General features: G+C 34.8%; 1 protein-coding gene across 1 annotated transcript in view; it reads left to right on the forward strand.

The window, feature by feature from the left end:
- The window catches only part of LOC106868733 (gamma-tubulin complex component 2), an 82,786-nt gene extending 73,448 nt beyond the window's left edge, over positions 1-9,338 (forward strand). The window contains exons 28-31 of the mRNA XM_014914131.2: positions 377-487; positions 2,892-3,043; positions 4,800-4,861; positions 8,857-9,338. Of these exons, the coding sequence (XP_014769617.1) occupies positions 377-487; positions 2,892-3,043; positions 4,800-4,861; positions 8,857-8,957 (426 nt within the window). The 3' untranslated portion in view covers positions 8,958-9,338. The remainder of the gene's footprint in view (positions 1-376; positions 488-2,891; positions 3,044-4,799; positions 4,862-8,856) is intronic.
- The last annotated feature ends 2,607 nt before the right edge of the window (positions 9,339-11,945 follow it).

Raw genomic sequence — 11,945 nt, forward strand, 5'->3', positions numbered from 1 at the left:
TTTTTAGAGACACTTTCAAATTTATCAGAATATTTGGGCTGAAGATTGGAATAGTGAAGTTTTCGTTCGCTTAACCATGAAACGATTCGTACCCAATTAACTAAAGGCTTGTTTTGTTTGTGTTTTTCCCTCCGGTTTTTTGTTCTATGTGTGCCATAGGTATCGCCATCCATTTTAGAGAAAAATTTGTAGTTTAGAATCAGTAGTTCTTTGACTGCTGTTTCTGAATTTTCAGTATGTTGGAGAAGCAACTCAATTGCTAATCCCTTATATTTATGATGATATATATATATATATATATATATATGTGTGTGTGTGTTAAAAAGTTTTATTTAATTATCATGAATTTGCTCTTCAATTTTACTTTAAAATTTAGAGATTTAACGAATCTTTAGAAGGCCTACCTGAAAGAAGCTGGTTGACTCTGACTAATTCCTTGCAAGCTACCAGCCCAGAGGATCCGAAAAAGAAGCAAATTTCTAAAAAGGTATTTGTGTTTCTCTTTCTTTTTAATATTGTCCATTATTCTTAGAAGATTGTTTGTTAGGAAGTGGAATTAAGTTAGCATGCTGCTAGGAAGAGGAGAAATCTGATGTTTTGGACTTTGGACTGAGCCTTTCTGAGGAATGAGTAATTACTACAACCAATGTCAAATAACATAGGGAATTGTATATGAACTGAAGCATGGGAGTGGGAGATAAATAATTGGTTGCTGCTGTTATTATAGAAAGTGAAATTAAATTCATCATCATCACTATCATCTTCATCATCATCATCATTTGATGTCTGTTATCTATGCTGGCATGGGTTGGACAGTTTGACAGGAGCTGGCCAGCTCTTCTCCATGTCTGTTTTGGTATGGTTTCTATGGTTGGATGCCCTTCGTAATGCCAATCACTTTACTGAGTGAACTGGGTGCTTTAATGCAGCACTGGCACAGGAGCTCTTATGTGGCACTGGCACGGGTGCTGTTTATGTGGTAACAGCACCCACAAGCCTTGTAGATTAGGATCACTCAGCCGAAGAGGAATGTAAGGGACATGCCTATTTGCCAGGACAACCATGATTTTACTTTAACTTGACATGTCTTCTTAAGCACAACAAACTGCAAGAAGTCTTAGTCCCTTGTCACCTCTCTGTAAGGCTCAACATCTGAAGATTCTTTCTCACCACTTTATGCCACATCTTCCTGGGTCTACCCCTTCTACACATTCCTTCCACAATTAGGAGAGGAGAAACTAGTAGTGTCAGTGTTAAATGAAAAAGATGGTCAATGAGTGAAGAATTAGGATGGGAGAAATGAACTGAGAACTGAGTGAAGAACAAGTGAAAGAGGGGTGAAGGAGGAGGATGAAAGAAAAAGCAATATGGTAGGAATATTGTCAAAGAAAGAAGTAATATAATTTTTCAGAGTTTGGTAATATTGTTTACAGTCATGCAAATAATTAGACACCGTGGCAACTAATCTGTTGAACCTTTTCTATGTGTCCAAGTCAAATAGAATAAGAGATAGTCATTAATATCTATGAGTATGGACACGTCTAAAGTAAAAATGAGGTTTGTTTGTTCCCTTGTGTTTTGTGAGTGCCACAAGAGTTGAAGTGCAAGGTGATTCCACAGAAAGAGCTTCTGGTTTGGAAAGTGCTTGTGTATTATTCCAAGCATTGAAGAAGTGTTTGCACAGAAGTGATTGTCTAGATGGCAGTTGGTTTCTCTTATGTATTAGGGATTTATAAAGTTTACAAATGATGCAGTTGTTGTTTTGCGTCAAGTCAGCCCTGATTGTAAAAGCAAATGATAGTAAAAGCATTCTAACCATGACTGTCCAGTGTTCTTGTATACATAGGACTATATTATCTAATATGTCCTCCTGTTGTTTTTTTTTTATGATGGTAGTAATTTGAAGGGATTTGGCTGCTATTTCTAGCAGGTCAAGCATGCACATGGAAATTTTTCTTCATTGGCTGGAAGTGGTGCCATAAATTAGTTTATCGGATCTGCAGTCAAAGTGATTGGTGATTTGAGATTTAGTTTTAAAGTTGGTTCAGATAGTACTATTGGAGATGGGAGGACAAGTGTAGCTTGTGAAACAGAGACATTTAGACATTTAAAAGTGTGTCATAAGTTGGAAAGGAGCTTCAAATTAAAAGTTTGAGCAAGTTTTTTTGAAAGAGAGGAGGGACAAATTGCGGAAGATTGGTGCAGTTTGAGGGTCGAAGAAAATTAAGTGATACTTGTGAATGATAGTTTATTGAATTCTAGATCATCATCAACATTTAATGTCTGTTTTCCATGCTGGTTTGGGTTGGATTGTTTGACCTGAGATGGCAAGCCAGAGAGCCGCACCAGGTTCCCAGTCAGGTTTAGCTTGGTTTCTACAGCTGGATGCACTTCCTAACACCAACTGCTTTACAGTGTGTGCTGGGTATTTGTAATGTGGCACTGACACAGGACTCTTGTCGGCCAATCCTTTTCACTGGGAGAGTGGCCTTAGCACTTCTGCTGTTGAGACCGGGTCTTCTTGAGTAGGACGGGTTAGTGTACAAAATGAAGTGGGTGTGTATCCACAGAGAATAAAATCTTATTCTTGTGGTCATTGATATAATGATCATACTGTTCTGGGATGGGACTGGTTAAGTGGGCAAAGATTTCTTCTCTTGTTCACAACATACAAAATTATTCCATTCCATAAACTTCTTGTCTATATTATTTGCCAAGGTAGACATTCTTTAGATCCCTTAGATTCTGAGTCATTATGTTTTTCTTGCACTACTGTAGAATGCTAGAATACCATAACATTTACATTACTTGAAGTGAACGTTTGACAAAAGTTTGATATTAGTTGTAACACTATCATATGTTTGTCTTTATTTTATCCTTTTACTCATTAGGTTGTTGCTGAAGCTATGACTGATGAATCAACTGAACACCTTGGTACTGTGATATCAATGTTTGAAAGTAACTTCAACAAGTTGCTCATGGAATTATTAGAAAAAATGGCTTATATGATCCATGGTAATGGTGAACAAGCACTCCTTTGCAGGTCTGTACTGTTGTAATTATATTTTCTTTTTGTGTTGTTTGTTGTTTACTTAGCTACTTTTTCAAGAACTTATAGGCTTAGTTAATAGCTCTATTTGATTTTGATAACCATTCACCATAGTCTCTAAGCACATTAAGGCAATAATGATTGTAGTAAATGAATAGTTTTTAAAAAGAAAATATGGTAACTTTTTAAACATCATACAATTTTGTTCTGAAATTTTTAAGAAACAAAATTTACTTTTCAAGTTAAAGTTTAAATTGCAAAATATTTAATCTCTACTGTTTTCTTAGTAGTTTTACTTGAAATATTGCACTTGTAGTTCCATATCTTTCTAAAAATGAAACTACATCTTAGCTACTTGATTCAACAAGTTTATTCTTCAGCAATTACAAGATTTAACTGAAAAGTTCATAGGCTGACCAAGATACACTCATGGAATGTGACCAAATGAGGTTTATTTTTCAATCCATACACTTCTTCCATCAGTGTTGCATTTCTTGTATCCCATTGGTGAAGAAGCTTTCATCCTGTTGATCAAAAAAGTCAACAACAACAGATATGATGTCATCATTGCAATACTGGTTCCCAGCCAAGTGTTTTCTCATGTTAAAGAATAGATGATAGTCAGATGGGGCCAAATCAGGAGAATAGGAAGTCTGAGCAACCAGCTCAAAGCCACATCAGTCATTGAAACCAAGGACTTATGTGCTGGATCATTGTATGCTGATGAAACAAAACACTTTTCATCAGTTTTCCTAATTGTTTGGTCTTGATAGCTTTGCATAACTGCCTCAGTAAGTTGGCATATTACTCTCCATTGATGTTAATAAACACAATGCCTTTTGCATCCCCCAAAAAACTGAGGCTATCACCTTCCCTGCAGATGAAACTACCTTGGCTTTCTTTGGAGCAGGTGAGGAGGGGTATCTCTACTGCATAGATTGTTTCTTTGTCTCTGGCTCAAAGTAATGACCCAAACACTCATACTAGGTTAGTAAACATTCAAAGAAACCATCAGGATTTGCATCAAGCTATGTCAAATTTTCTTGTGATTGATCAGCCTGGTGTGCTTATGTTCAGGTGTCAGAAAACATGGCACCCACCAAGCAGAAACTTTCATTATACTGAGTTCATTGTGCAGAATAGCCTCAAGTCTCTCATGGGATATACTGATAGTATTGGCTATTTGATTTATGGTCAGTTGCCTGTCATCCATCACCATGTGGTGGACACCAAGTTATCCTCAGTGGTAGCAGTTGCAGGATGTCCAGACCTTGAGTCATCTTCGCTTTCCCTTCCCCTCCTGAATTCAGCTACCCACTTTTGCACTGTTGATAAAGCTGGAGTGTCATCCCCTAACGTAGTAAGCATGTCAACATGAATGTTGTTGGGGGTTAAACCTTTTTTTCTGTATTACTTGATAACATCACAATGTCAAATTTAAACTATTTTCAATAGAAATTACTTCTAGTTACTTTTGAAGTCTTCTTTGAACAGTCAGATATCAGTTTACTTGGAAAGAAACAATGCAGTTATTAATAAGAGTTGAAATTAATGCATGCAAGCTTTCACATCTCTTGCATCACTCTTTCATAGTCAGCCTATGAACTTTTCAGCCCACCTTTATTCTCTTCTCTTGTATATCTCCTTTTTCATGGCTGCAGTTTATAATGTTGTAAATAAAAAAATAACAACACATAGCAGCACATGTATTCTACTGTTTCTATCAGATGTGTATATTCTTCTTTTCTAGGCTTGACTTTAATGGATTTTATGCAAAAAACTGCTCATCGTTTGGGAAGTTATTAAGTGCAGGTAATTATTATTTCTGTTCATATAATCAATTGGCTATCAAAAAATAATTGTAATCTCTGGAAATAATAATACTGTCATTCATAGGTGATAATAAACAACATATGACATGTTTGTAATTAAAACAACTGACGTATACACAGGTATAACATGGCACACATTTTTCGTGTGATGTGACTGCCGTTGTTATGGTGTCATTTCTAGTAATGATTCTCTTATATATTTGTATTAAACATTTGCCAATGCAGACCCTCTCAAATTCTGCTGCTTTACTATGTTCTTAGACTATTGTAGAACACTAGAATTAAAGACCGTAACAGCTGCATGACTTTAAGCAAACATTTGACAAAATTTTGAATCAGTGTTTTCATTCTTAACAATTATAATTTTCAAGTGTTTTCATATTTTCTGATTAATGTTTGTGTAAATGAATAACTACAATATAGATTTGCCAGTATTTCTTAGCAAAATGTTAAATTTGATATCTGTGAGGAATGAAAAGTCTAATATTTGGACGGTTACACCTTCAATCTTTCCATTAGTCTGTAAGCCATTGTCATCTTGTGGAATGTAAGTGTTTAACTTGTGTTGTTGTTATATATTACTTATATATATATAAGGCAGTAGATTGACTGAATTGTTAGAGACCTGGATAAAATACCTTGCCTTATTTATTCCAACTCTTTACATTCTGGGTTCAAACTCTACTGTGAACAACTTCGCCTTTCATCCTCCTGTGATTAAGTCTTTAGCATTCAAGTTATTTTGTCAAATGTAATGCTTATTTATTCACATTGTTTTAAATTAATTATCCCGCAGCTTTGAAATTTCGATGATGTGATTGTTTATTTGTAGGAGGACATTGTAGGGTAGGTATGAGAGGCTGGACCTTCCAGTTTGAACATAAAACGGGTGGAATATTTGAGCTTGACATAACCAGTTTAATGCTAAAGAGTTAATCAAATAAACTACTAGTCAAGTACTGGGGTTGATCTAATCAGCCAACTCCTCCAACAAATTTCTGGTTTTGTACCTGTGTACAAAATCATTATATTCTACTTATATAACCGGTTGTTTATTTATGAGATACTGGATTGTTGTTCAGGTGCAGTACTGTTGTTCTTCAATCACTAGAACCTGCTGTATTCTAGTTATATTAATTCATTACCATTATTAGTTGGTGTACATTGTTCTCTTTGGCGCTTGTATTTCTCAAGATATTAGTAGTAGTCATACATAAATCATCATCATCATTGTCATTTAGCATCCATTTTCCATGTTAGCATGGATTAGATGATTTGACTGGAGGTGCTAAGTTGGAGAGCTGCACCAGGCTCCAGTCTATTTTGTCTTAGTTTCTACAGCTGGATGCCCTTCCTAACACCAACCACTCCACAGAGTGTACTAGGTGCCTTTCACATTTCACCAGCATGGGTGCCTTCTATGGGTGCTTTCACATGTCACCTGCACTGGCCACAACTATGATTTCACTTAACTTGACATATTTTCTCAGTCAAAAATCTCAGTCATTTGTCACTTCCTACTCCTACAAATAATGTTATAATAATGGCATTTTGATATTTTTAATAAATGATAGTGTAACTGCTGAAAATAATTTTCAGTAGGCGAATTAATTTGTTGAAGAACACAATATCAATATATATTCATGGAAAATTTTTGGTTTGTGCTTATGAGAAAAGAACTGTATATTTCAGATGCTGATGAAATAGTGAAATTAATTACAGTAATTCCTCGCCATATTACGGTTCACCTATCGTGGTTTATTATTTAAGCCTATGTTGATTCCTCTGTGGTGTTGTTTTGCATTTATAATAAAATAAATATATACAAGTTATAAAAATAATAAAAATAAGTATACAGCACAGTACTGTTTCTACTTCATGGATTTTCACCTATCACAGGGAGTTTTGAAACATAACACCTGTGATAGTTGAATGATTACTGTATGTTTTTGTTGATAGCTACTTGATAATTTTAGTGATTACTATAAATGACATATGATTAGATATAAAATTCATGCCTTTCTTTTGAGCATTACAAATAAAATTAAAATATGGTCATAATCTGGGGATGAGATTAAAGGGCTCAGCTGTATGGACACTGTTGATTTAGCATGGCTAACTGGACATTGAACTTGTTTTGCTGTTTTGGTAACAACACGTTTTGGCTCTGGAGAGAAATGTAATCATAGAGAGAAACATTATCATCATCATCGTTTAACGTCCGCTTTCCATGCTAGCATGGGTTGGACGATTTGACTGAGGACTGGTGAAACCGGATGGCAACACCAGGCTCCAGTCTGATTTGGCAGAGTTTCTACAGCTGGATGCCCTTCCTAACGCCAACCACTCAGAGAGTGTAGTGGGTGCTTTTACGTGTCACCCGCACGAAAACGGCCACGCTCGAAATGGTGTCTTTTATGTGCCACCCGCACAAGCCAGTCCAGGGGCACTGGCAACGATCTCGCTCAAAAATCCTACAGGAGCCAGTCAGGCGGTACTGGCAACGGCCACGCTCAAAATGGTGCATCTCATGTGCCACCCGCACAAGAACCAGTCCAGGGGCACTGGCAACGATCTTACTTGGCTTGCCGGGTCTTCTCACGCACAGCCCATTTCCATTTATTAATTGAAACCGACTGACATAAACACTTTCCCTTCTCCTTATACGCATAAAAAGAAATATGCTTACACACATACACAGAGAAACATTAAAAGTATTTAAATGATTCTGACAGTTACAAATGTGTGCATGTGTGTGTGTGTGTGTGAGAGAGAGAGAGAGAGAGATGTGTTTGTAGCCATCAGTAATTTATTGTTGCTTCTCTCTCTCTCTCTCTCTGATTTTTCTGCTCACAGCATCAAAATTTTAATTTGCTCTTAGTTTCCACATTTCATCAATATTTTACTAGCCATCATATGCATAGAGTAAGGCAGAAAGTTAAATGAAGTTTAATAGTTGAGTTGTCTAGTAGTTGTGATTAGGAATTTGTCAACTAAAATTAGAACAAACTTTTCACAGTGACAAAAGATCTTGGAAATAAACTGATGTCCTGATGTCTAATTAGTCAGTGTTCAATCAGTAACACCAAATAGGTAACACCAAAAGGGCTGTGCCAAAACATCTCATACCTTCATAATCTTTACACAGTGGATGCATAATGCTAACTTTATGTTGTTTGTTGCATAAATGTTCCTTCTTTCCTTGACTTTCAATTCAACTCCTAATGAAGTTGTAGGGGTACCATCACATGCTATTTCAGACATTAGTCTAAACCAGTGGTCCTCAATCATTTTTTGCCTATGGATCCCTTTGATTCCTATTTTACTCTCCTTGATCTCCATAGCTATTTGATGTATATAAAAGAAAATCCTGCTATATTTTTATAATTAAATATTAGGAATTGTATAAAAAAAATCTTTAAAGATTTTCGGTATTGTACAGGGTGTTCACAAAGTCTGGGTACATGGAGTAAATAAAATCATAACATAAACAATTAAATATAAGAATAATAATTTCTTAAAGTATGTGTTAATCCCCATGTACCCAGACTTTGTGGACATCCTGTAGAAGTATAAGCAATTTATTGTACATAAATTTCAATAGGAAATTCTTATATGGACCCCGGTTGAAAACCACTGTATTATATGTTGTTGTTTAGTCCAAGGTCAGCCTTGTTTGAGTAAATTTATGATGAAAGGTGTTTCAACCATAACCATCCTGTCTTATTAACAGTACCTAAGACTTCATTAAACTTTCTTTTTCCATTTTAAAAACTATATTATTTGAACAAGATATGGTTGCTATATCTAGCAGATTGTGCAACCATGTTGGAGGCTCGCTTACTGGTTTATGTATGTATTGTTGTATGTTATCCTTTAATGAAATATGTTATATTTCATCCTTTTAAGTTTGACTAAAGTACATTTTTTCTGAAACAGATTTGTGTTTACTAATTTGATTTTCTACTTTTACAGATGGCACATTGTCTTCTGAAAGGAGTGGACCCTCCCAAAGAATGGGTAATTCAGAAAAAAACAATTTCCCTGGTCTTTCTAGTCCTAATTTCTCTCTATAAATTGATAAGTTGCATTCTGCTGATTGAATGCAGCCATTTTCCTGCATTTTGTTCTTTGGGACAATGAAATTATTAATAGAAGCAATTACTGCTTTCTATCTAAACTATTCACTCTAAGAGTAAAATATTTCATCTTCTCTGGCACTCCATAAGTTTATTACTATTCTTTCAGCTCTATTTACAAACATTTCTATAAGCCTGAAAATTAATATATAATTGATTTCATATTGCAAACATTTTATTGATTATATTTATTTTATTCCAAATGTGCACACTTATTTTGAAAGGTATTATTTTTTCTAAATCTTTTTTATTTTTTTGTATTTTTTTGAACAATTTTTCTATGAATTAAAAAAATTGGAAAATAAGTTTCTATAAAAATATTGTCTTGCCTTAATTATTTTTTGACTTAAAAGTACTGTCTTTCTTGTTGGCACCACCACCACCACCACCATCCGTATCATAATTTTAGGAGCTATATTTTGCTTGCCAGCTGAGTAGGTAACATAACGTGTCCCTAATCATTTTAGTCAAATATCATCATCATTTAACGTCCATTTTCCATGCTGGTATGGGTTGGATGGCTTGACTGGAGCTGGCAAACAGGAGAGCTGCACCAAGTTCCAGTCTGATTTGGCCTGGTTTCTACAACTGGATGCCCTTCCTAATGCCAACCACTTTATAGAGTATGCTCTCTTCTTCAGTCAACATACATCATCATTCTGCATTACATGTCCATACCAGTGCAATTTCGTCTTCTAAAAATACCAGCTGTCAGGTCTGATGCCTCACTACTTCCTCACAGGTCAATGATGGAGACTTTATGGTGTTTGTTTTGACCTGCTATGAACAGCAGCCAAATTACACCCTATTTCATTAAAAATTGGACACATTGATATAATGGGGTCTTAGATAATTACTGTATTTGACAGGAAAAAGTGGGTGGTCATGACTGGAATGCTATGTTGATTAAATGTGTTTGATCAGAACTGGCCTGAAGCCAAACAACAACTACTTCTTCAACTAATTTAAGCTCAATCTTTTACATAAATTGACATTGTATTTTCAGTCCATTTTCTCTTCTCTGTCTTATAGAATTACAGTGTCTATCTAAACTGCTTATCACTTGCAGAGGAAATAACTCTCTATGCTTCTTCAATTCTGATATTATTCAGGCTCTTAGATTGTCTAAGTTGCAAAACTTATAACTTCTTAATAGACTGTGGTTGTCATTTCATGTCTGACATTGCTTCTTTATATTTCAGCATTTTGGGTCCCAGTTCTTTGACAGCTTGCTAGATATCCCTCTTCTCCTTTTTAGTACAATTTGCTTACTGAAAAAACAATTTTTACTTTCTACCAACTCCCTTACAATGATATCATGCTCACTGCTAGTATTTTCTGCTCTGTTGTTTATTAATATCTTCATCTTTATACTGTTTTTCTTTTAGGCCTTTTGACATTTGTTGGCATTTTATATCTTAACCCTTTCGTTACTGCATTTATTTTGAGATGCTTTGTGTTTCTTTCAATTACTTTAAATATAACAAAGAATTTAGTAAAGTAACTTAGTTATCATTCAGTTAGTGTTAGGAACATAAATTGTGACTAAGGTTTGGTGGAAGATTTTAATTCAAAACTTATCAAAACAAGATATTTGTACTCAGAGCCAGAGCCAGTTTCAGCTGGTTTGGTAATGAAAGGGTTAAACTTGACTTTTGACTCTATGACAGATTTTGCAGTGAGACCCAAAGTATCAACATTTAAATGTTTCCAGGCTCAGCCACTGCTACATGTAATTACTAATGATAAATTAGAAAATATGACAATCAATGAAAGAAAATTTAAAAAAAAATCCTAAGTTAATTTTATTAAGTTATTAAACCTTATTTATTTTCTGAGCAATTGTGATGAGTGATTACACTGTAACAAAATTATTATTATTTTTTGTTTTTGTCTTTGGTTAGTAATTGTTATTTCCTATTTGCTGTTATTAAGAAATCAAAGGAAATTATTTTTATTCCCTTCAAACTTTGCTTTTGTGACCTGGACATTAGTGTTTTGAAACTGACCTATTACATTTCAGACAGATTCAGTGCCGAGTTGCTGATGCAGAAATATCATTATAGCAAATATTCTGCTCAGTACCACAGATGCTTGCCACTTGCTTGGCCATAATCACTTAAGCATGTCCCTTAGTGGCTGATCATGAACAGGAATAGTAGGGGGACATCATAGCCATGTGTTGAGAGGGATTCTTTTGGGTTTGGATAAATGTAACAAAAGCAAAGTTTGAAGGAAATATTAACTATTTTTCCATAGTTTCAAAGGGTAAGCAAATAAGAAATAACAGTTGCTACCCAAGGACAAAAATTGTGTTACAGTGTTAATAGACATCAAAGACAAAAGCATAACTGGCTGGGACTTGAATCATGTATATTTTGCTTGCCATTTATTACTGATTATTCAATAGATAATTTTAATGACCATTTTCTATTTTTCTTGCATCTTGGGAGGGTCATTATGCCAATAATAATGACATGCAGCAATTCAGTTTCACTTTTTTCTTATTCATCAATTGATTAGCTATTTAACCAACTAACTAATTGCTTGTTTGATTCATCATTCAGTCAATCAATCAATCAGTTGTGTTTGTCAATGTTTTTGTTGTTGTTTGCTACCTTTTCATAGCTTCTTAATTTCAGGTCAGCTTCAAGTCTGCTTCAGGACTATTTGTAGTTTTCTCTCTATGAACAAAAAGGTCATTCTTACCTCTGTTCAGTCTATAATAATTTTCTTTTTTTTGTGAAGCTGACAAAAATTAGTGATGCACAAGGATGTGCTGATCACAATTTGGTAATATACCAAATATTTTTCTACACTTGTTATATGAGTTGATGAGAGAATAGCTACACGGTCACGTGAACCATTTAGGAATATAAACCAAATCTTTCTGAATTTGTTTTTGGGGAAGATCTACTCAAATCT

Source organism: Octopus bimaculoides, chromosome 4 (genome assembly GCF_001194135.2).
Source record: "Octopus bimaculoides isolate UCB-OBI-ISO-001 chromosome 4, ASM119413v2, whole genome shotgun sequence".
NCBI classification, from domain to species: Eukaryota; Metazoa; Mollusca; class Cephalopoda; order Octopoda; family Octopodidae; genus Octopus; species Octopus bimaculoides.